The sequence below is a fragment of the Anastrepha ludens genome, chromosome 3, assembly GCF_028408465.1.
Source record: "Anastrepha ludens isolate Willacy chromosome 3, idAnaLude1.1, whole genome shotgun sequence".
In the NCBI taxonomy this organism is placed as follows: domain Eukaryota; kingdom Metazoa; phylum Arthropoda; class Insecta; order Diptera; family Tephritidae; genus Anastrepha; species Anastrepha ludens.
The window spans coordinates 36,169,441-36,195,564 of record NC_071499.1 but is presented as its reverse complement, the minus strand read 5'-3'; the positions used below and the strand labels follow the sequence as shown (position 1 = coordinate 36,195,564).

Below are 26,124 nucleotides of genomic sequence, written 5' to 3'. Positions count from 1 at the left end.
CCATTCGTGAAGTACATCTTAATATATATATATAATTACATATATATATACAATCACATCTTAATGTGGTGACAATTAAATGTTGTCCCCGAACAGCAGATGACTTGCTTACGTAAAACTTTTTCCTGGCTGAAATACCATACAATCGGCCTGCTGAGCGGTAGCTATCAGAAAAAATTTTGTTGAATTTAGAGAGCGACAGAACTTTGGCTTCGGCTTCAGCCATAAACTTACCGGTCGGTTTTAGTGGAACATTTCTTTGAATTTTTCGTGCTCAAACATTTTATAAACTTTAGTTTTTGTAACATTTTTTGAAGACAAAAAGCAAAGCTAACATTTTCTATTGAAATATCACGAAATATCTATCTGCTTCTCCATCGAATGTGGAGTGTGAAATGAGCAATTAATTGTCTAGTGTTGTAGGTCAAGCTTTTATAGTTAAGGTTTTTGTTTTTACACTAAAAAAATTGGCGTATACACTTCTGCTAAGTGTTTGGTCGAGCTCCTTCTTCTATTTGTGGCGTGCGTCTTGATGTTGTTTCACAAATGGAATTACATTACAATATGAAGTTATTCGATTGAGTATTAAATATCACTGTGAAACAGGTTGTCGTTAAGGTGCATACAAAAAAAAGAATACGAAGAATAATTTTGTAGAACATTTCAACCCATTAGTCCACTCAAGAAAGGGTAATTTTGCCCCCTTTTTTAGAAAGTCCGAATAAAAAAGTATTTTGAAGGGTTCACTAGAGGGTTCACATGTTCCAGAAAATTATCTATTATACAATTTCACACCCATACAATAACGAAAATTCGAAAATCTTTACTTTTTTCAATTCAGTGCAAAAACGTTTTCAGTGCTTTTGCAAGTAATCATGCAAATCTAGGTTTGAGAAAAAGGCTTAAGAAATTTTATTAGATTTCGGAAAGTTGACTTTGATATTGATCACGACGTACAGTGCCGGTCAAAATAATAGCAGCACAAAATTTCGAGCATTCGTTATATGGAAGAAAGCGCATATAAAAAAAATGCAACAAAGGGAAATATTCAATATAATGCAACACTCTTTGAAAAAAGCGGGCATAGAGGGGTGTATCCCCGTCCTAAACAGAAATAAACAACCCTTATCAGTCCAACTCCGGCCACGCCATCCACACTTCTTTTGCGTAGAACTCCTTTCCACGTTAAAACCACTAAACCAAAAATTAAAACGTCATATGCGCGTTTCCACGACAGTCGGTTCTACGTAACCGGAACGACCCGGATTTATATTTGACCAAGGACTGTAACTTCAGCAGCATTCCAACAACAACGTCATATGCGTGTATGTAGTAAGGATGCACAATACTATAAACCTCATCCCCATCATCAACACTGAACTAAAATACTTCATTTTTGTTCATATATTTATGTTCATTTGCAGGCATCCGGCAACACTATACTGTTTTAAATTTCAACGAATTGCTATTCTCGTTTCAAATAGGAAAGTGATGATAACGATAAATGCATTTACATTTAATTTTCATTGAAATATTTCGAATACAAAAGGAGTAAACACTCGCGTGTGACTGTACATTTTATGAATTGAAGTGAAGTTTAAAAGAAAAAATATTATAATCTGCCAAACTATAAGGCACTTTGAACGCAAATAATTGCAAAACTATTATTTCCGAATTATTGGGCGTTACAAAGGTTGTTCACGAACCACTCCCTAGCGCACCTCCACTAAGTTTCATTAAATAAATCAAATAAATAATTGGCGCGTACACTTTTCTTAGGTGTTTGGCTGAGCTCCTTTTCCTATTTGTCAAGTGCATCTTGATGTTATTTCACAATTGGAGAGACCTACAGTTTAAAGTCGACTTCGAACGACAAATAGTTTTTGAAGTGAAACTTCTTTACGCGAGAATAATTTCAAGACCGCGACACACGAGCTAGCGTTACGAAAAACCGTCACGAAATGTATAAGCCTACGGCATACAAGCTATTCTCTTTCTCCGCTTTGTGCGGTGCTTCGTAGTCTCATCACTCTGTTGTCGACCGCTTGCTTGTTTGATTGGCTGGCGATACGAATGCATTTGTGTACGTGCGTGGTTAAAGTAGGACCAACGGCGACGACGTGTTGTGGTGAGTCAATCGAAGCCGGTGTACTCGTACTCATAATAAAAAGTTGTAGTCAGCTACTTACATGCACATGTATATAATATATATATATACATACGTGCCGGTCAATATAATATCACCAGTTGCAATATTCTGATTCGAAAGATGTAAAAATTTCACCTATTTACTATATTATTTTTTGGAGTGTAAAAAACAGTTACATTTGTTATGCTATCTCAGAGTGTGTGCATTTGTTGTCAAATTTCGTATCTGTGAATCAGGTGAATCAGGAAAGCATTGTTCCCCTGAAAAACGAGGACTAATAAAAAATGTTGTGTCCGAGGGTAAATCGTATTCTCAAATAAAGGAATTGCTGGGCTGTTCCAATGACCCTGTCACCCTTAATAGTAAAACGGTTAGTACGGACGACTAAAGCAAATCCCTTTATGATAGCTAGAGAGCTCAAAAAAAACATTGGATGTGCCGGCAAACGTGGAAACTATTCGCCGCAGACTTCGAGACAACAGGCTCAATGCCTGTAGTCTTCGAAAAGAGCCGCTCCTTTCCTCTAAGCATGTTGCTAAACGGATTTCTTTTGCTAAAGCACATCTAAATTGGCCAAAGGAAAAGTGGAGAAATGTGCTATGGACTGACGAATTCAAAATTGTTCTTTTTGGTGGAAATTGTTCCAGATGTTTTATCCGTAGGCCACCTAACAGCGAATACAAGCCACAATTCACAGCAAAAACTATCAAACATGGAGGTCATAGTATTATGGTATGGGGTTGCTTCTCGCTTCAAGGTGTGGGTCATATATAGTGGATCAAAACCGTTATGGATTCATCGGTTTATGTAAAAATCCTTGATGAAATTATGCTGCCATATGCTTCTTATGAAATGCCGCTGGTGTGGATCTTCCAGCAAGACAATGACCCCAAACACACCAACAAAATAGCAAAAAAATGGTTCAACGATAACTCGTATCAATGTAATGGAGTGGCCTGCACAGTCCCCAGATTTGGTTTCAGTTACCACAAACCGATTGTATCCACTGCTGCTATTGAACCATTAATACAAAAGGTACAGGCTGTTGAAACACCGACTAATGTACTAAATTTCAGAAATAAATGAATAATAATATTGCCCACTATTATTGTATGTAATTTTATAAAACATCATTTCAATCCTCATTAAAATATTTAAATTGAATCCGGAAATTAAGAAGTTTCACTTCAAATATGCGCACATAGTGCGGCTGGTTTTCTTTTTATGATAAACTTTTCCATGGCAGAAATACACTCGGAGGTTTGCCATTGCCTGCCGAGGCAGGCCTAAAATTTCTCACTAAGCCTCCAACACAAAAAAATTATCAAAAATCAACACGAATTTTGAGCCACTTGAGACTTGCACAGGATTCTAATAAATATTCTAACAGTTTGAAATTTGACGGAAAAAACTTAAATTAATAAGCAAAACTGTGCAATATGTCGCACTGCTATCATTTTGACCGTCACTGTATGTACCGTTCAAAAGTATAACTCACTGCCTACTTTGAGCCGCCCGTGAATGTAGCAGCCTTCAAGGGGCAATATTTCAACTGTTTGAAGCCTTAGAAATAAATATTCCAAAATGTCCTGACTCTGGGGGATTTTAATGTTAGATCTAATTGGTGAACTTTTTTGAATCCAGGAGACGTTATTGGCTTGGAAACTTAATAATTAATAATTCCAGCTTATTCTAGCTCAACAATGTGCCTGTATACGACTTTAGTTTTACAAACATCACAACACTGGCAACCTAGGCGGCAACAGCACTATCGCATCCTAATAAATTCAGATCAAATAAAAATTAAGTAACCCAAATTCTTAGTCAAAAGGAAATTGTTGAAAGATCTTGGGACCATTAACCTTGGAACCACATATTAGTCAAATCAAAAATAAAAATTCTATTGTTCTGATAAAAAAAAAAACAAATCAAAAGATACTAACAAACAAAAGTGGAAATTACATTTTAGTGATAAAAAAACACTAGAAATTCCAAAATATTGGCCACGCGAGGTGTTGGCAAAACTCTTCAGGTAACAGCTGGCTGCGCAAAGAAACCAAATAAAGTATAACAAAGATAAATAATAATAAAATTATAGTAAAATGCGTAAATTAAGAAGAGTCTACACAATTACCGTCTGGGTATTTTTTTCTTCCGTTGTATGCACTTGTTTTTTGTGTGTTAATTGTTGTTCACGCAAAGTCATGCAGATATTCTGGCCTAAAACCATAAGTAACACTGACATATGGGCTAGTACTAAGCAAATGATATCTGAGCAGTATCCACTGTGTTTGGCACCTAAAGACGACCTTATACCCACAGTTTCATTTGAAAGGAAATTTGATGTCAGATTCCAGAATGCATTCAGGGAGGTTAGATGGATATTTTTTTACCGATGAGTCCAAGAATGAAATAGGGTCTGGAGCCAGATGGTAGTTAAACGATAGTAATAAGTATCACTACGCTATGGGGGGAATGGCAACTGTTTTCCAAACAGAAGTTTTTGCAATCCTAAAAGTAGCCGAATGGATAATCGAGAGGAGATGGAGTGGGAAACAGATTGGAGTTTTCAGTGACAGTCAGGCTGCACTGAAGGCCCTGGAGAATGCGAAGCAAACCTCAAGGATTGTTCAAGAATGTAAGAAGAAGCTTAATTCTGTCGCAAGACAAAACAGGCTTGTACTTATATGGGTTCCAGGACAATTCGGTGTTCAAGGAAACGAAATTGCCGATGAATTGGCCAACTGTGGATCAGCGGTTTTCCCACGAGGGCCAGAGCCAATAATCGGAATCAGTTCCGCAGGAATCATGAATTGGATCAGCGATTATGTAGGCAATGTACATAAAGAGCGACGGGCCGGTCTATAACGCTGCAGAACTACAAAGTGTTTTGTGAAAAGTCCGAACAGAAAACTGTCAAACTTTCTACTAAAACTTAGAAGGAAAGATGTTCGATTGTTGGTCGGTATTATCACAGGGCACAACTCGTGGGGTCAGCATAGAACCACCATTGGAATCATTGAGCACCCAATGTGCCTGTCTTGCTTGGAGGAGGCGGATAGCACTGAACACTTTCTCTGTGAGTGTCCTGCCTTTGCTGGAGCAAGGCTACGAATTTTGGGGTCCAAAGTCATGCGAATGAGTAATATTCGTTCTCTAAAACTGGAGGATATTTACAGATTTGCCAAAGAATCTGAAAAATTCTCACAGGACTAACTATCTCTATCTCTGTCTCTATTCTTTCTCTGATACTTTTCTCCTTCCCTCCTTGACTACCTGCCCTCTTTCCAGAGCTTTAAATATAATGGGCTTTTTAGCCTGAGTGTTTTAGGAGCCACAAAATCTCCTGGTGCTCCTTGACTCGACCTTTTCAAAATTCAATATCACTAAACAAATACTCATCCTCCTCGAAGTACGACGTCACAAATGGAAAGGGATCGGCCATAAACCAAACCGCCTAAACCCTTGGACGACATCGCAAGAGTTGTGTTGGGTTAGAATCCGCAAGGGACTCGCAGGCACGGAAGACCAGTCAATATCTGGAGGCTACAGGTGGATGCAGAAGCGCAGAAAACGGGCTATTCGTGGAAACAAATAAAATGCCTAGCTTCAAATAAATCAAATTATAATCCATTTGTTGAGGTCCTATGTTCCAACCTAGGAACCATGGGAAAATATCTATACATTCACTTCTACAAAGTTTCTGAGTAAAATAAACTCAAGTGCTTTTTTCGAGCTTCCTTGAATTGGCAGTGGCCCAAGAGGTAACAAACAACAGATTGCTCCTCCAAGTGCGATATATTCCGTTAATTGACTCTATACCCTGGATAACTTCCGTGCGTTGCTGCATTTATGAATATTGGTACGAATAAAGCCGTAAACGTTCCAGAAACTATTTGAATCAATGTCATTCTGATGACACACATACTCGCACGTCTACGTATGCATATGTATATGTGGCATACAGTTATAATAGAAACTGAGCTTAAATTGAACTTGCGCGTTTAAAGTACAAACAAAAAGTTTATTTTTATTTCTGAATTTGTAAGACGTCACACATACACACACACACACACCCATGCACACAAACATAAGCCTGAAATATCTATACGAATCTCGTCCTCGATTTAACTTCCCAAAAACTTATCACTTCATAGCGCCTGTCTATTACTTTAGGGGTCTTCACACCTTATTCGTGGATTCGTTACTTAGCAGTTTAACGTATTTTTGTTTTAGTAAAAACAACTAAAACATCTAAGCGCCAAGTAACGAAGCGCTGCTGTGACTAACTCGATAACGATCAGCTGTTTGACAACTGGCATTTGGTGGTCAGGCGTGAAGTTCAATTGCAAAATATCAAAAAATGTAGGGGAAAAAGTAAGTGAAAATAATTTTTTCAGTCAAAATTTTGTAGGTATAATTCGAAATTTATACAATTAATTGAGATATACAAATGTCTTTGCCTTCAATCAGAGTAACTTGCAACTTTCTATTAATTGATTAATAATTTTCGGTTTCACGTTACTAGGCAAAAGATGGCGCAAAATTAAACACCTTTTTGGAAAATTTATAATTTTGGCAAATAACGTCGTACGTCAGTCATTTTTGACACTTGTGAATTAGACAGCTGCTGTATTCAAACGGACAAGCAATGGAGCTCAAATTAGAAGGTCGCGTAGACCTATCGAGTACAATAAAAATAAACAACTGCATATAAATACAAGCCAATCTATTTAAAGAAACTGGAACGAATTAAGAAGAAAACGAAAATAACAAGAAAGTTCCGCTGAAATTGATATACCTCCAAGACAACATAAAAACATACGCAAAATCAAACGGAATCTAATTAACAAATGAAAACGAAATGCACTAAATGAAATAAAGGGTTTTCCAATAAGAGGTGTTATTTTGATATTCAAAGAAAAATGCTATTTTTTAATATAAATAATCGGATGTTTATTAAATTATAAAGAGGAAGGTATGCCGTTAATAGTGAAAAATAACATCAGTTAACTGACCACCACGACCACGCTTACAGGACAATATCCTTTTCATGAAATTTTCCATAACCGAATTGCAAAGTGGTTGCCCCATGTCCTCGATAGCCGCTCGAATTCCATCTTTGAGGTCTTGAATCGACCCTGGGCTGTTGGCGTAGACCTTCTCCGTCACGTGGCTCCAAAGAAAAAAGTCACAAGGCGTTAAATCACAAGATCTCGGTGGACAATTGTGATCACCTCTTCGAGAGATAACACGGTCCGGAAACTTTTCCCGTAAAAGATCAATGGTTTCATTGCTTGTGTGGCGCAGAGCGCCGTCTTGTTGAAAATAAACGTTGTCCAGATCAATACCATCCAATTCCGGCCATAAAAAATCGTTAATCATCTCTTCTGTTTAACACCTAACACCTGTTATTGGAAAACCCTTGATAAAAATGTCGATTCAAAACAAAAATGATTCAACATAATTTAAAAAACAAGACGATAGAAATCCTAAAAAATTAGAAGCTGTCGTAATAACGGTAGTACAGTACAGTTTTACGTCAACACACAGTTTGAACTCACAAACGGTGGTGGCGTTTTGTGGAAAAAAAATAAATAAAAAAAAATCACTTAACATCATTTCTTTTATTTAGTAAAAAAGTTATTCAAAAACAAAATAGGCTGATTTGATTTTGCGCCACCTTGTATACATATAGTGAATTTGCTATAAATCAGCTGGTGCGCAAGAGCATTACCAAACTAGCAAAAATAAGTCAAAGAGGCCGTTCACAGCAAAACACATTTGCCGAACCGACAAAGCAACGAAATGAGTGTGTGATTACCCCTACTAACGATTTCTCATTATTTCTACTGATATTACACCTTCACATTACATTCGTCCGACTACCAAAGAAAAAAAAAATAACAGAAAAGAAAACAAAATGTAATATGATTATGAATTACGTAGTATCTACAACATCACTTAACGCATCCGCCACAATACCTTCGTCATTTGCATTCGTATTTGCCTTCGTATTGATGTGAAAGTCATGCCGCAGATAGTTGATATCACGTCAAGGAAGCAATAGCGGCTTGAAGTAAGCTCGGCAGAAAATTGTTGCCGCCGAAGGTGGCAAATCCTGATTGCGATAGAACATATTGCATTCCTTTTCGGTCAGCTTGTCAAATACCGAGGCATATTCGCGATGGAATGTGGCCAAATCGACATTGGAACGGCCGATGGCGGTGAGCGCCAAAAAGAGTATATCACGATAGATGGAGTGTGTTCGATCAACGCCGTTATTTTTCAATTTGTGTCGCTCATTTGCTAATCGCTTGACTGGCGTTAAGAGATCATTGCAGCGTATTGCCGAAATGATTTGCTGAATGACGCTGAGGAGAAATTAAGAAATATATGTTAAGTATATTCATTAATTCTGCTGAAACTGCTGCTTACTTTTTGTTCAAATGCGCCTGGTCGGTGAGCAGTGCTTTCAGTAACGGACTGGCTGGCTGGTTTTGCTTGTATAATATATACATGGGCGGACCGGCTTCGCTGTGTAGTCGTAAATTATCCCACAGACATTGGATGCTTACAGTCTTTACTTTACTTAGCGGATCGCATTCCTCGTCAGCCTAAGAGAAAACAAAGGAGAGACTATTATTATTATGTTTTTTTACAAACCAGATTTACAAACATACATATATTTATTTAAATAACTCTTAAGAACCTTGGAAATAATAAAATTAAAAAAAAAAAAAAAAAAAAATAGTGAGCGTGCCCAATATAATGTAAACATTTTTGAAGTGAAACTTCTTAGGCGTCGATGGACGAGCGAGAATGGAGAGTAAAATTTCAAGGCCATGCAACGTTTTGGGCATTTTCGTTCCGCGAACGAGAAAAAAGATATAACGTAGAGGGAAAAGAGAAAGAGAGCATATCTTATATATCTTAGATACACTTTAGGCTATTTTTTCTGAGTTTTTCCTTGTGGTTGTAATTTCTAGTGAGAAATAACAGTGCCTACATTTTGGCGCTTGATTCTTGGTGCAAACTTGTAGGAAATATATTTTTGGTGCCTACTTTTTGGCGTTATATTTCCTTTGTGCCTACTGTTTGGGGCGTTTTTTGGTCCCAATTTTTTAGGCGTTTTTTTTTTGTGCATACTTTTTGGCGCTTTTTTCCGTTTCCTGGCTAATGCTTGTGCTTACTATAAAGTGCTAACCATTCGGATTTATTGGTATTGCCTTGCGGTAATTTGTGCCGTTGCTGCGGTTCTGGAATCGCTGCGTTTGTGCGGGTGATGAACGCTCGGAGTAGTGCGCGTTGTTGCCACAGCGCTTGTGTCCGGCGTTTACCTACACCGGTCGACACTTATCCGTTTTTTGTAAATCTTGTCTATTTGTATTCTCTGCAAATGTTGTGAATTTATTTAGATATATATTCGTTCTCTCTTTCTCTCTCTCTCTTTCTCATTTCCTCTCGGGTCTCTCTTTCTCTCTCTCATTCCCTCTTGGGTCTCTCTCTCTTTCTTTGTCTGCCTTGAAAGTTTCACTTCTGTTATGTGTACTAAGCTACACGCACTTTTTTTATTATTTAACTTTGAAACAAAATCAGTAAAAGAAAAAATAAAAATATAATGGGCTACTTTTTTTTATAAAATGGCATACGACTGCAGTACCTACTAATTATGTTTCAGAGTATTGTTTTTTGTATAAATGTCCATACCAAAATTGAAAATTTGTCCCAATAAAATGAACAGTGAAAAACTAGTTTTTAAACAATTCATAATTTTTATCCCCGTTTAATAGAAATAACCGTTTTAATATTTTCATTTCAATTAAATTTATATGTAAAAAATAGTTTTTATTTGTATTACCGCTTTAATATTTTTATTTCTATGAAGTTTGACAGTAAAAAACTAATTTTTGATCGATTTACCATTTTTAGCGAGTTTTAAATTTTTTTCTATTAAATAGTAAATAAATAGTAAAATAGTAAAAAACTAGTTTTTGATCGATTCACCGTTTTTATTGATTTTTAATTTTTATTACCGCTTTAATATTTTTATTTCTATTCATTCCGATCCATAATTTTTATCGACTTTTTATTTTTATTACCGTTTTAATCCATCCATTTTTAAAGATTTTTCATTGCTATCAAAATTTAATAGTAAGAACTAGTTTTTAAATGACTCATAATTTTGTACCGATTATTTATTTCCATACCGCTTTAATATGTTAATACATTTATTTCAATTAAATTATTCGATTTTTTATTATCATCCGAATATTTTTATTTCTATTAAATTTAACAGTAAAAAAATAGTTTTTATCGATTATTTATTGTTATTACCGCTTCATTATTTTTATTTCTAATTTATTTTTTCATTACTGAATTTTTAACGAATCACTACTTTACATATTAATTTACTGATCAGGTATCTTTTCGGCAACCCGTCTCAAAAAACTACAAAAAAAAAAAGAAAAAAAATTGAGAATCTGGAAAGCCTGTGGCACTAATATCGAAGATACGTAATATTTCGTATAATATGCATAACAACCAGTCTTCCCCACTGTCTTATCATGATTGACTCGAGATGTTCCGTACGAACAGACAATTTCTATTGTAATTCTAGCAAATTCGCTATTTCTTATTGAAAATTTGTCCCATATAAATTATAAAATGCCTCTATGGGGATTTAGGCCTCTTTGCCGAAGGTAAGCTGATGACAGTTGGCTCAAAGTTATTTGTATAACCCGAATTTATACCGGGCCAAGGATTGTTACTTAGCAGCATTCCCAAAAGTGTATGAAGAAAATTTAGTGCTGTTACAGCAACAACCTTAGTCAGCTGAACCTCTCCTATGGTGAAAATGTGCAGTTTGAGTTTCTTGCTGAATCTTCAATCTAACTGCCATAAGGTTGCTAGCCTTTAATTTAAGTAGACGCTTTTGAGTTAATATAACTTTTTCTTTTTCTTTGCCCAAGTGGGCCCCTCGCGTGGTCAGCCATTTGTCTTATCCTAATATACATAGTTTTAGATTGTATAGGAAAATACTCACAGCTACTGGCAGACAAAGCTCAGGCAGATGCGTTTTACTCTCGATACGCTCCATAATCCACAATAAATTCCAATAAATAATCGGATGCTCCTCTACAAAGGAGGACTTCACCAGTGCGATATCACCTTCCTGTGTAAGTATGTTTTCGAGTTCTTTGCGTAAGACCAATGGATTCAAATATGGAATTGTCAGGCTGTCTGATTGTTTGAGCGCCTTCAGGGAATCGTCCACAACAATTTGTACGCTCAGGAATGGCACGGTTAACTTATTACATGCGTGGCAGGTTGTATTCAAATTGGAATCCTCTGCTGACCAACCGGACATAATCTCCTCGTCATACAGCAGCACCGAACAGTTGTGGCATTGGGAACAGGATGTGATTTGTATGAGTACGTCACATTCGGGTCGCTCTTCTAACTGTAAGTACGCATGAATCGGGTTAATTTTTATTAGAAATAAATTGAAGTGCAAAAAAAAAAAAAACAAGTTAAATAGATTCAAAACTCACATCCGCAATGGGTGAGTACAAATTTTCCGGTAGCACTGGAAATGCGCTCAAATTTAACGCCGACGTATTTTCGCCCAACGGCACCAAATTATTATAGCTTGATTTGCGCGATTCACTCAGCCGTCCCCAAGGATCCAAATCGCTGGAGACGCGACGTATTTTCAACGTGCCATCCTCGTGTGTAATCACATCCTCATCAGCACCCTCGGAATGTCCAACGTTGCCAGGCGTTTTGACCGGTGTCGTTTGGGCCGAGAGCGCACCTTTAATCTCATCGAATTTTCGGGTTAACGAAGTGGCAGCATATTTTATGCTGCTCAGGCTACCTTGAATGATCTCATTCGATTTTTTACCCGTTAAACTGGGACTGCAAAAGGTGAGTAAGCGTGTATTTTGAGATATATATGCATGTATGTTTGCTTTTCATCGGCATAGAATTTGTTTTTTTTTTTTTCTAAGCAAAATTTAATGATTTAGAAGCTGATTTTACAGCTGTTTTAGTTTTGGTTAGTAAAAAATGTTTAATAGGATTGTATGGTGTAGGTAAAAATGAAATATTTGGATGAAAAAGCAATATAATTAGTATAAAAAAGTAAACGTTTTTAAAAAGTAATGAAATGAAGCACCGAAAAACAAAGTGTGCAAGCAACAATCACGAGTGACAGTGGTGAATTTAGAAGAGATTTGAGTCGATTATTCGTCGTGCAATGCTTTTTAGAGATGGATGATTACTTGCCCTAATTACAGGGTGGGCCATATAGCGTTTGCTTTTTGAACCAGCTATTTTTTTGAGAATGGTAACACAAATGACATGTCAAATGTGTTTATAATTCGTGGACACAATTTTTTTTATAAAATTATAGTTCTCACTACAATAAAAGCTATATAACGCAAAGTTCCAATTTCAGTTTCAACTTTCACAATTTTTCATTTAAATTTAACAGTAGACAAATTTTTAAACGATTCGTAATTCTCACCGATTATTTATTTTCGCCTTAATATTTTTATTTATATTAAATTAAATAGCAAAAAAACAACTTTTATACGATACATAATTTTTACCGATTTTTTATTTTTAATAATTTAATTTTTATTTCTATTAAATTTAACAGCAAACAAAATTTGTAATCGCTTCGTAATTTATATGGACTTTTTTTTTAATACCTCAATATTTTTATTTCTATTAAATTTAACACTAATAAACTGCTTTTCAATCGATTCACAATTCTTATCGATTATTTATTTTTTATCACCACTTCAATATTTTTATTTCTGATTCATTATTTCATCACAATTTTTCAAAATTAATATACAACATTTTTTTTTTATCTTTAGCCAGAAATTTTAGAATTTTTCTAAGTATGCATTTTATAGCTCACTGAATTTCAGTCTGACAAAGTGTAAATTTAAGGAACTATAATAATACTCGTATACCGTTGATTTTTGTAAATTTTTTTCGCTGAGATGACACACCTTTTCTTCCCCACGCGCAGTACATGCTCGATTTTTTTATATGGAAGAAAAAGCCTAGCACAAAAACAAAAAATGCCGAAAATCAACGGTAATCTTTAGTCACTGGAAACTTGCACTCTGTTATACAACATTTTTCTTCTTTTTCGCTTCACAGTCTATGGTGGGCCATAACTTCATCATCAATCTTCCTCCAGTTCACTCTCCCTCTCTTTTGCTACATTTTTCCAATCACGAACGTTCTTGACTTTCAAGTCTGCTTCGAGTCATCAAACCATCTCTTTCTTGGTTGGCCTCTTTTTCTTTCTCATTTTGGACGTAAAGTAAACAGTTTTTTTTAATTCATTTGGCATTTTAATAATGTGACCAATCCATCTGATACCCTGCGTTTTAATAAAACGTATCTCACCATCTTCGTCTCCTTGCCGCGGGGATGAGGCTTAAGGGGTGATTTAACTCCCATATCATGAGGGGGCTTGCCATGTCGAGCAGCGCGGACAATTATGAAATGATGATGCACAAAAAAGCCGTAGCTTCGGATAAAGGCATAAAGAAAACAACACCCAATCCTACGGGAAGGTCAGGTCTTTCGACGGGAAAGACCACACACACGAGTGGTGCAAAGCCTAAGTCAGGGCCAAGCTCTCTCTCCGTCCGTTCGGGGACTGCCTCCACGGTAGCGAGGACTATTACTGGTCACCATCCCAACCCTGCCTCAAGACAAGTTGGTGATGATATTCCATCAACGTCTGGTGGCAGAAGTAGACCCCCTCGCAACTAAACCCTCAGGAAGTAAGGACGGCCCTGTCCTAAGACAAGCCGAGCTTGCTGTCTCCGTCACTCCAGGTGACACGGGAACTCCAGAAGGAGTAACACTCCTGACAACGTCGGCGGCATCGGACCACATGGCTCAGCCAATGGTTTCTGTAGCTCGCCCTTCTGACACAATCACTGCCCCGGGTAGTACCCACCCCCGGAATCAAATTAGTTTTCAGAAAGGTACTACCGTACCAAGCGTTCAGCCTTCAGGATCCTGGAGAGGCTGCAGGATACCAAACTAGAGGATCTGACGGAGGAACAGTCAGACTTCAAGGTGTGGGCCGAAGCCTTTATTGCCGAGCACCGGGAAAAGGCTAAAACGGATTCTGCGCAAGGGAAGCGCAAAAGATCGAGGGAGGGACATCGGCTGAAGCCAAACGAACTAAAGTGTCCCCCACTCGAGCAACTAACACCACGAAGAAATCTATTGCGGAAGTAGCGAAAGAAAGCCACATAAGGGGGTTATTGATCGCAGTTCCCACGACGGTGCGATTACGCAAGCAAACTGGGACCTGATAAACAGGAGTCTCTGGAAAATTTACAGAGACATCCGGAAAGAAAATCCAGGATCCCCACCCAGTTGTTTGGACGTGGGTTGGTTTCAATTACGCGTCAAATTAATCAGGTGCGCTGATCAACGATCGGTGGACATATTTACTCTGGCAATAAAGCGCATAGGGGAGCCTCGGCCGTATTACTTTCACACCACGAATAATATTACGTTTGCTTTTTGAACCACCTATTTTTTTCAGATTTGGGGCTCAGAAAATGCACACGTTACTTTAGAGAAGCAAATGCATCCACAACGAGTCACTGTTTGGTGCGGTTTTTGTTATGGCGGCATCATCGGGCCATTTCTTTTCGAAAATGGGCGAGGAGCCGCGGTTACAGTAAATGGCGAGCGTTACCGTGACATGCTCAACGAGTTGTTTCCAAAAATTGAAGAGGATGACATGGACGACATTTGGTTTCAACAGGACGATGCAACTTGTCACACTGCCAAAGTTACACTCGAACTTTTGGCTACCTTTTTTGAACCGAATAATCAAGCGAAATTCCGATATCAATTGGCCGCCTCGGAGCTGTGATTTAAGCCCGTTGGACTATTTTTTGTGGGGAGCCGTTAAGGACAAATGCTATGCGAACCATCCAGAGACGATTGATGCTTTAAAACACGAAATCGAAGTTGCCATTCATGAAATTGGAGCCCAAATAGTCGAAAATGTGCTTAAAAATTGGGTTGATCGAATGGCCTACTGTAAAGCCTGTCGTGGCAGTCATTTGAACAATATTATTTTTCATTCATAAATGACAATGTTCAATCTTCAAAATAAAAAAAAGGTTTGAAAAAATATTGATTAGTTTTTTGTTTTTTTTAGCACATTCAAAAAGCTAATTTTACATGGCCCACCCTATATATAATATAAAAACTGCTTACCCAGCAAAACTCTGGTTAAAAAGTTGAAAGTTTTAATCAAATTTTGAAACTTGCGTTATATGGTGTTTGTTGTAGTATGAACTTAATTAAAAAAAAATTAGTAGTGTGTTTATAATTTTGCAACGGGGTGTATAGGTGAAGAAATCGTAGCGGTGCGAGTTAATAGTGGTTAGGGCAAGAACACTCATATTTATATATACTAGGGATTTCAAACCGCGATTACAAATTTGTCAACAGCACTTCAGAGTAGTCAATTGATCTTCAGATATCGTAAAATGAATTTCAGAATAGCTAATTGATTTTCAGAAAGCGGAAACAGTTAATTACAGTTCCGAGTCCGTTAAATATATAGTCCGGGAGCCAAGGGTCGATTTTGGACTGCGTTTTTATACCGTTAAATTCTTGACTATACTTGTGATTTAGCTTTCATGAATAACAAAAAAGAACGTCAACTGGCGCACCCGCGGTGGGTGTGATTGTGGGAGGGTACGAAACGTGTCGAAAAAAGATTTCTACCAACTCATTTTATACCGGCTGAAATTGTTTTCATGTATTGTTGACATTTAGTAGAATAAAAAAAAATAGTCAGCTGCGCGGTAGAGGGGGGAAAACACGTCAGCTGAACGCAATAATACATTCTACAATGGTCTTCCCACCGCTATAAACGCAGCTGACCATCATTATTATATTTTCATATGTGTCAAAATTATGTAAACAAATTCAATCGGCATAAAGTAGTTTTACTTTTCAATTTTTTTACAAGTTCACCTGTTCAGCTGACGTGTTTTTCCCCCTCTACCGCGCAGCTGACTATTTTTTTTATTCTACTAAATGTCAACAATACACAAAAAAAAATTTCAGCCGGTATTAAATGAGTTGTTAAACATTTTTTTTTTCGACACGTTTCGCAGCATCCCACGCACGTACCCCCCGCTACTGGACCAGCTGATGGTTGGTTTCGTCATCCATTTGATGGCGTCTGCCTTCAGTATTAAAATCAGTCGGCATGAAAAGATGAGGTCAAAATGACCCCTGGCTCCCGGACTAGTACTCCATAATAATTTTAAATGTAGCAGACAAATCAAGGCGAATCTATTAAAGGCGGTGTTGGTAAATCAGCTGATTTTTTTACCTTTCGCTGTGTCCATGTCGCTGTCAGCACAAAATAAAACAAGGCGAATTATTATAATTTGTTTTCTACTTCGCCAATACCATGCCGTGACAATCAAACGTAGAAAACATTGTTGTAGGTCTAGTGCCCCCACCTTCTACAAATGCGTCTTGAGAAAGGTTAGGTTAGCCTGGTTGGCAATAAGCCATGCATAGACCTTTTGGTCCCTCGCGATACCAGATGGAGACCGACCTCTATGAATACCTAAAGTAGACATCATGTAGGATGTCAGCGCTTTTGGCGAACCTAAGTAGGACTGGGAGCTCCGCTTTTGAGACGTCTTCCAGACCCTCAAACAGTGGGGCTCACAGGCATTTTAAACACGATGACTGGGAGAGTCATCTTAGTCGCGTTTTTGATAATGCCGGACTAAGCAGCCGCATTTGTGAGTATTCAAAACAGCTACTTCCTGAAACCTTCAACAGATTTTTCAGATTCATTAAATTATTAGAGATAATAATCTCTTATTAGCCTCCTTCGATTCCTGTTTTCCCGCCCCTAGTTCGTATTTTAAGGAAGTGCAATGGGCATCTAAGCCTGAGTGATTTTACGACTTACTCAAATCTATTCTTCCCCTCATGTGCGCCCAAAAATGTGCAGCTTTTTTCAAAGCCAAATTCAAAATGAGTTCCCTAAGACGTATATTTGTGGTGTGGACGTAAAAGTGAGTACTACACAGGTGCATATATACAAATTATTGGTCAAATTTTAAGCATTAGTGAACCCACACCGTCTTTAGTTCAAACCAACATAAAATTTTACACACATTGTGATTGGGTTAAAAAACGAGGAGTAGAGAAAACCATCACCGTAAAAATGTTTTTTTTTTTGTAAGGAAATCAAAAGTTGGATTTTTTTTTTAAACAAAGCATCTAAAGCTGAGTGTGGCGCCAAACACAATAGAATAGAATAAAACAGAAACAACTGGACGCACACACAGCTCAGCAAATCTGTGGCTTTTAGACGGTGGCACTTACCTTATATTGGAAATATTTTCTATAATAATGGTGGGCTTGAAACTGTCTTTCTTAAATGAGAATCGTGCAGGTGAATAACGTCTACGAAAACATGGTACAAATTTGTTTCATTAAAAAATTGGGGAAGTGACAATTAAGGAAAATTCAAAAAAAAAAAGTATAGCAAAATAAAATTTGTACTAAAGTTGGTATGTAAAAATCAAAAATAGCGCGCGTTAATAGCTTTAAAATGCGCTTGCAAAATATGTATGCATGAGTAGTATTGGCTGCATAGCAAGAAAAAAGAAAACAACACAAAAAAACAAAAAAAAAAAAACAAAAAAAAAAAAAAATTTAAAAATGACTGCCCTTGCATGCATTAAATTTTCAACATTAAAAAAAAATTAATATGTTGTCAGCCGTTGAAAACAGAAAAAAATAAATTTGTACTGTTTTGTCTGAATTCTGCTAATGTCAACCGCATCTGAATTGCAGCAGTTTACTCTTCTTAAATCGACAAGCCTAAGCAATTCTGCGCATTCATACTTGAAAAGAAATCTGTGCATGTCGTTGCGTATATTTACCCGAAATTGAATTTCAACGATGAACCGAAATTGGCCAAACTCGACGCCACACTTGAACCAGGCATTGTCTCCGATCGCTGCATACTTTTGCTCAAATGCGTCGATTCGTCGAAGGTCGCACTGCGTTGACCTTTGAATAATATGGGCTTATCGGTATACATAGTGCTGTTATTCATGCCGGCGTGTTGTTCGTTTGTTGCCTCTTTGGTGCTTTTGGTGTTTGCAGCCGCACATTGACCTTTCAGTTCTTCATTTAACGCGCCTAGCGGATCATTTTGAGTGACCGGCGTACGTGGTGATATTCTGACAGATAATTATTAGAAGAATAACCTTAGTTTATTTGTTGTAATTGATGTCAAGCACTTCGCACTTACTTTGTGGGACTCTGTAGAAGATTTGCGTGCGCATCTTCACCGCTCATATGTGCGTCAGCCGTCGTCGCATAGTCCAACTCTTCCTGAGAGCTGGCAATTTCATGCAGCATTTCATCTTCCTTCAGGCCCTCCTCTTCATCGGCTACATCTTCCTCGCCATCACCAATATTCATTATTTTATAACGTGGCCCACTTGCCTCGGTGGGCAGCGACTGCTTGCGTTGCAATTTGTTCAGCAGCTGTGCATCACCACCGAAACTCTCGGCCTTCGTCAATTGTAGCTTGCCGCTAGCGCCAACCCCGGTTAGATCACAATTGGGGCTGTGCGGACTGTTCGGTGTGTGCGGCGACGATGTGGAAGTAGGTGGCGCACTTTTGTCATTGCCTGATTTTTCGATGGCCCCACTGGACTTGATGTCACCTGCTATCAATAGTCCCGCTGTCGAGCTGATCACATCACCAGCTGGGTCCTGTGCACTCATTGCCAGCGCCGATTGGCGCACAATGCTACCTAATTTGCCTCGCAGTTTATCGAATGCCGAGAAGTCTAGCAGTGTGGCGCTGTACGCGTGAGAATCGCCAGCACCCCGTTCCATATGCGAAGACGTTGAAGAATCAAGGCTGGTACGTGATGTGCCGTCAACTGTTTCTAATGTACTGAGGTTATTTTCGCATGATGCCGAAAGTGGTTTCTTAGCTGCATGCTTCTTGCCAGCGCGTCGAAAATGCGCCGCGCCAAGTACGACGTTTTTAATGCGATTCCAACGTAGTTGGCTAAGCGTTGTACTATCACTGGGCCATTCCGACTCGAGCACGCAACGATTGTAGAAGCCGTAGGTTAGCGCATTGGGTTGTACACCCGAGCGCTTCATCAGATAGTGTAGACGCACCGCCAATACGGGGAGATTATGTATGCCACACAATTGCATCATGATACGGTAGCAAAATTCATCACAGGTTATTTTAAGTTTTGAGGCGCGCACCAACATGTCGTAGGCTGCACGCAAAATGTCGTGCTCTTTGCCCGCCTGGCGCGTATCGGTCACCATGGACGGGAGTATGAGGAAGTAGAGAGAATAGCATGTCGCCAGCAGATATTTTGACCACGCCTCTGGGTGCATCTGACAACGTCGTGCCATTTTCTGCGAGAGCTTAATTTCGTGTTTTGTGCGGCGTGCTATAGGCGAACCCGGCGCCAACGAGCCGTTTAACTGTTGCTGCAAAAAGTGCGATAACGCAGTCTTCTTCGACGATTTCAATAGACCCGGATTCAGCGTGAAGTTCGCATAGTTGTAAACGAACCCGGAGTTATCTAAGAGATAGACAATTTAATTATATATTTTTAGCGAATGTATTTGCGAAAGCTTTTAGTACCAACCTTGTTTGGGTCCTACACTGTCTGGTGGAAATATGTACTTTGTACGTTCGCTATTCTGCCCAGATTCCCAGTCAACTAAACGCAAGTCGGACGGTGTATCATCGTATGCGCCCACCTTTTCGGCGCATTCATCGAAAAATGTAAGTCCATGATCGCCATCCGATACGAAAGAACGTTCTTCAATGAAACGTATAAACATCTGAGTTTTCATGAGAAGTTCAAAGAACTTTTGATGCGCCTTATCGCGTGATCGCAAGAACGCCTTCAGTTGAAATAAGGCACTTGGATCTGTGGCACCGACAGAGGGCGCCTTCGATATCGGCGTCAAATAGTCGCGATAGCCGCGTAAAATCGATGCCATGAACAGCAGAAAGGCCTCTTGAATTCGTTGTTCGAGATCTTGCTGAGGAAGGAAAGAGCAGATCCAAATGAAATGCAGAAATTGGCAAGCACATTTGGCAGTGGGTAGGTAATTTAAGGTACCAGCAAATATTTGTTTTTGGGTCATGGAATATTTTTAATAGCAGCGTACCAATAAAGTTAGCATAGCGCGCATTTGTAGTTTGAAATTTAAAAGATAAAATTAAAGTTATTAATTGAAATTTAATAGATAAGGTACCTCACGCTTTCGCTTTCTTAAATCCCTATCAAGGCTGTTAGTTGATTCGATGTGTGTCGTTTTGAGAGCTTCCAATTCGTTGAGGCTTTGACGCAAAATACGTGCAGCACGTTTAGGCAAAAGTTTTATAGTTAAATGCTTCTGTGATTCACACAACTATAGCACAAAATAAATATAAAGGGTAGATAAGAAATGAAACTACATACACAAGTACAACCAACTAAACAATTCACGTACGCTGATTGTGTTCGTATCTAAGTCGATGCAAGTTACATCTTGCGGTGGTTCATACAAATCAAAAAACCTTGAATCGACGCCAATCAAATAGGGCAACGGCGCATGCAAGACTTCCGCCAAACCCAGCGGGCATAGTGGAATGTACGGGCATTGCCATTTGAATGGAAATAACAGCGATACAATAGCTTCACCCACTGCAGTTAATGTCGCCGGTCTAAAAGAAAAGCAGAAAATTAAAATCAAATTGTTTTTATATGACTTAATATCATTCAAGTTGCAGACCGTAATGAGTGTATCAAAATTTTTTGCTCCGTTAACGCCAGCAACAAGACATGCAAACAGTTATCAGTTCCTAAATTCTGTAGCAACATATGAAAACCCGCACCGCTACGTGGCAGAGGCGAGTCTTCCGGTTGCGTAAGCAGAATGCGGTCATTGGACTCGCTGGAGAGCTTTATTTGCGTACAAAATAAATATTACTGATAATGTAAATGAAAAATTTTAGTAAGATTTACTTGTAAGTGTATGCTAGGTGCTGGAAATGGTACTTCGTCCAGCAATTGTGTTATATAACGTTCGATGGCTACTGGTAAATCTACACCATACACTGCTAGGCGCTATAAAAGTACGAACAAACCAAGATTTATTTCACGATTGTGCAAAGCACTATTTCTCACTCACATGTAAGTAACGCAGCCATCTGTCGAAAGTATCCCCGAATGGGTAATGTGACAAAAGGCAAATAGATTTAATTATATGCAATGAATTTTGCTTAGCAAATGCTTCATTCCATCCCAACAGGTCACGCTGCTTCTCAGTCAATGCTTCTTCCCTAAAAACAAGTTTAATTTACTTTATAAATTAAATAAAACTCTATCTACTCACTCAAAATCCTCATAGAATGTTAAGGCGGAACCATAGACTTTGTACGTGCCATCATTGACCGTCAGTACAAACGTACTGAACACCGGACTGATGGGTTTACGTTTCTCTCCTTCGCTCACGTGAGGCCAAGCCTCTAAGGATGCGCCCATCGGCAAACAAAATAGGGGTACACTTGGACATAAATTTAAGGGAAAATCATTGTGATCGACTGTTGGATACCGCAATAATATTTCCGGCTGATAACTGATTAATCTTGGACGGTACATAGATTTTTTGTAGCATAAATAGACATCGCTGCCCATGTAACCCTTATTGAGGGTTTTGTAGATAAGGCAAAATGCATGTGGTGGTTTTTCTCCTTTGCTTTGTACGATCACACACAAATCTGTGACCACTAATTCGTTGCAGGGCATGTCCGGTCGTGCTCGTCGGTATGTAAGAAATATTTTCGATGAAGAATTGTTAACATTTGCTACGCGGCCACCAGGCGTCTCTGCGACAATTTCAGCATCGGACATTATACGTTCATGACCATCGTACAGTACACCTGGAATAGAGAACTAGGCATTAAAAGAAGTGCTTAAGTATACATGCAACAATCGATTACCTATATCCACTAAAGGCGGTCGATCTTTACCCCGTCTATAGTAAATATAACATTCCGTGGTACGCATAGACCCATGGTTGAGATTCGCTGGCAGTCCTGTAGGTGTCGCCTCCAACACCTCGTAGCCTTCAGGCACCTCTTCATCGAGTAACGGGAAGTATACACCAATATCAGTTATGGGTTCTATGGTATTAGCCGCTCTCAAATGACCCGATTCGCTGAAAATATTTTCCTGCAACAGCTGCGGATGCTCTGGCATACCAGCTACCACAAAATAGTCAGCAATTCGTTTCTCCTCCATGGCGCTAAAGATTATAAAATGAATAACAAAATTGAATTGAATTGAAGCAACAAAAGTACACATATAACATTTTTCACAATTGCATTTTGTTTTCATTTGACATTTTTGTCGCTTTTGTTTTGGTCAACAGTGAACACAGCAACCATACCCCAAAGCAGGTAGAGATGCCATTCACAATAGACCAAACAGTATGCACATTCTTATAGCTGGTAGAGTTGGAGCATTGCAGTTTTTATTTTTTTTTTGTTTTTTACACACAACCTGTTCTTCCCACTTAAAGAAATCCTTTGATTTATTTTCAACAAATCTTCCGCTAACGCCTTCCTGATATCAAGTTTTATACAAGGAGCTAGCTCAAACTAGTTCGCCTTTGCAACTTTGCGCCATGTAGTGATTCACCGTCCCGTCACTTCCTCGCCTATTTCCGCATTTGGTGTCGGGGTCAAATTGCTATTTGCCCCTGCTGCAGCCACCCGTTGCAAAGTAAGATTTCTAACTATTAGCTCATTTTACATTTAATGAACCTATAGTTAGAATAATGAAGTAAAATCCAACTTACGTCGATTGATTTTGCTTGGCTTTCCAATCTATGCGCCACTTTGTTCAGCAAACTGTCTGCTGCCTTTTACTTTTGCCTTGCACTCCTTTTCTCGACGTTCACTTTAATCAGAAAAATTTTCACAACACTGCGTAAAATATTTTGTATGCCTTTACATCACCATCTTTGAAATAAATGTTGTTCTTATTAATCTTTAAACATGAGGATATGATTTAAATTCAATATTCAAAATATTTTAAGAGCGAATAGAATTTATAAACGCTTCACTATTGGAATTTATTTTCCTTTGATAAATCCATTGGTTCGGTGACTCGCAAATGGACAAGAGATGCCACCTGATCAAATCGAAATAGATGAAAACCTTAAAATTTCGATTGACAATAATAAGTAAAATTTATACTAAAAAAATATGATATATTTTATTAGAGTTTTATATATATAAATTATTGTTATTCCAAACTGTTTAATATCGCTTTTAATTCAAGAAGTAAATATTGTCAAGCTGCTTTCTGAGATTAATAATGAGGATTTCACATTAGGTTTTAAGTGGCAGCGCCGAAAATGGAATGTATAACTGTTTTGTCTCTTTTAACCTTATGGCCTCCGGTGACGCTCCAGCATGCTTGTCCAGCAGGCTTGTATGTGTGCGTGTCGGGTGCTTGACGCTAATATCTAAAATTTTTGATTTTCATCATTCAAAAGCCGACAACAAGTATGTGTGACACGAAGCAAGTACGAGTGTCACCCGACACGCACACATATAAGCCTGCTGGACAAGCATGCTGGAGCGTCACCAGAGGCCATTATCAGTGCTGGCACAATTAAATACTCGTATAAATTGGTCTAAAAAAAGTTTTGAATTTTAAGGTGAAGTGAAAGATCGATAATGACCAAGAACATGCGAAAAGGTGAGCATTTTTCAAACTAGTATTTATTTGAAAATTAAGTGGTTTCTAACAAAAAAGCACAATTAAATAAAATTATTTTTTGTATTTATTTATTATTTATATTTTTATATATATTTAATCCCACGACATATCCGATCGCCTTATAATTTTTCAATTGTCTTGGAGCAGTCGGTTCGCTTTACAAAATATCCTTAAAAGAACGGCCTAAGATCTGATTGTGCGCTATGATTGACATCCGCTCCATGAAACCATTTTCCAATGAAAAATTAAACAAAATCTCCGATGAGATTTCCACTTCTGCTGATGACCATGGTAGACGCTTTAAAGACTATGATTTGGGGGCATAATAAAGAAATATTTTTCTAACAGCGATCGCCACTTGGCATATAAATATTATAACAATACAAAAATAAACATATTTAACTTGCATTTCTTACAAAAATTTTGAATTTGAAGCTGCATGCAATGTATGTCCGTCCGAGTTCTTTTTTAGCCACTGTAGTTTGGTGACGATCGGGTTTGCGCGATGTAATTTCATATCTACTCATTCTAAGTATATCTGTATTACGAATTTCCTCACCGTCCGGTTAGTTGCTATAAGCCGGTGATAACTTAACCGAATGATGGCTTGAAATTACAATTTCAATTTCCGTAAGGTCTGGTTGGCTGGCATCGGGTTAGTTCGCCATTCTGAATACTTTGGAAAAAAGCTCACAAAAACTCATTGAGAATGATCACAGCAACTGATTTCGGATGCTATTTAATCCATTGATGTAATTTGGCAGTAAGGAAAAAAGGAGCATAAGTTTATTCCCTTTTTGAAAAGGTAGTCAAATTTGAAAAAAAAGTCTAATGGTACTTAATTATTTATATTTTTAACCTAAGCATTGCAGTGGATTTGTCACATTTGTATTGACAATGCATGACATCTTTTTGTGCTTAGTTACCGAGTTCTTTATGGGGTTAGGGGTAGTTAGAGTTTTGAAATTTTTTTGCATTTTCTTAAAGTATAATATCTTAAAAATATTGTGTGAAAATTTGAAGTCAATCCGACAAATACTTTTCGAGTTATTCAACAATTAACAAAGGGCGCTCCGGAGCAGATAGCAAAACTTTAAATGCGTTTTTCTCTAAACAATGTTTTTTGAACTGGTGATTTCAATAAAATTTATAATGCTTTTAAAAAAATACCAGTCTAACGGTTAGACGCAATAGAAGTGAAACCTTCCGTAAAACAAACTGAGAGAGAATGAGACGAAAGCAGCATTAGGAGCGGGATAATTATAGGTTCATTATAATATTGCTAAAAAGTTCATATTTTATTTTCTTCATTTTATTATTATTCATCCTCAATGTTTTCAATTTCAACAAATGATACGAGTGGCTTATGATAGCTAAAATATGATACAAATGCTTTGGTTTCGATGTTGTCAACATATCTTTGAAATACCGCGTCAATTGTTGTTTTTGATCGTGTTGTCGTTTCAGTGCGTTTGTTACACATTTTTAAATTGAATGTTGTATTGAGAAAGTCAATTAAAGGAACCGCTGTGTCCAATGCCAAAGTTACGTTAAAATCGCCACTTAAAATTATTGGAACTTGATTGTAATCTTTTCTAAGTATCCGCGATACTTCTGGTGTATACTTTATTATATTTTCGTGAATGAATTCCGTGATGCTATTTATTGATTGATTCGGTGAAATATAAATTGCCACAATTAAAACTGTTTTTCCATTGCTCAATCTGGTTTCGCATGCACATATTTCTCCCACTTTAGAGAGCTGAACAGACAGTGATTCTAGTTGCTGAGCATTCAGATCTATCTGTGGAGTTACAATACGAGCACCGTCATTTTGATTGTGGTATATTGCAACACCGCTTGCAATTGCGGTAAATATTTAAAAATGAAAATATTTACGAATATAAAAATACGGACGCAATACAGCACACGCGGTTGCTATTATGAGCGTCGTAAGGCGTATATTACACAGACGTACTAACATACACACAAACATTCGTAGGACGCTTGGTCTAAGCAAGTATTAGGTAGTGTAGTATAGGTATACATAATGCTTTCTCGCTCACCGTGGCTCCGTAATACGCAGGCGCGCAC

The 26,124-nt window shown here is 37.9% G+C and overlaps 1 protein-coding gene across 2 annotated transcripts; it reads right to left on the bottom strand.

The window, feature by feature from the left end:
• Nucleotides 1–1,589: 1,589 nt before the first annotated feature.
• Nucleotides 1,590–23,428, bottom strand: LOC128857416 (DENN domain-containing protein Crag). 2 transcript variants are annotated; one of them, XM_054093175.1, is made up of 16 exons: nt 23,102–23,428; nt 22,242–22,546; nt 21,635–22,181; nt 21,431–21,581; nt 21,265–21,366; nt 21,032–21,201; nt 20,750–20,963; nt 20,513–20,668; nt 19,894–20,296; nt 18,516–19,827; nt 18,142–18,444; nt 17,579–17,659; nt 11,704–12,070; nt 11,196–11,612; nt 8,588–8,766; nt 1,590–8,523 (listed from the first exon to the last, which is right to left on the bottom strand). In XM_054093175.1, the coding sequence occupies exons 2-16, from the start codon at nt 22,540–22,542 to the stop codon at nt 8,205–8,207; spliced, it is 5,022 nt and encodes a 1,673-aa protein (XP_053949150.1). In that variant the 5' UTR covers nt 22,543–22,546; nt 23,102–23,428; the 3' UTR covers nt 1,590–8,204. The 2 variants fall into 2 exon arrangements, with proteins under 2 accessions (XP_053949150.1, XP_053949151.1); XM_054093176.1 differs by lacking the exon at nt 17,579–17,659.
• Between the last annotated feature and the right edge of the window lie 2,696 nt (nt 23,429–26,124).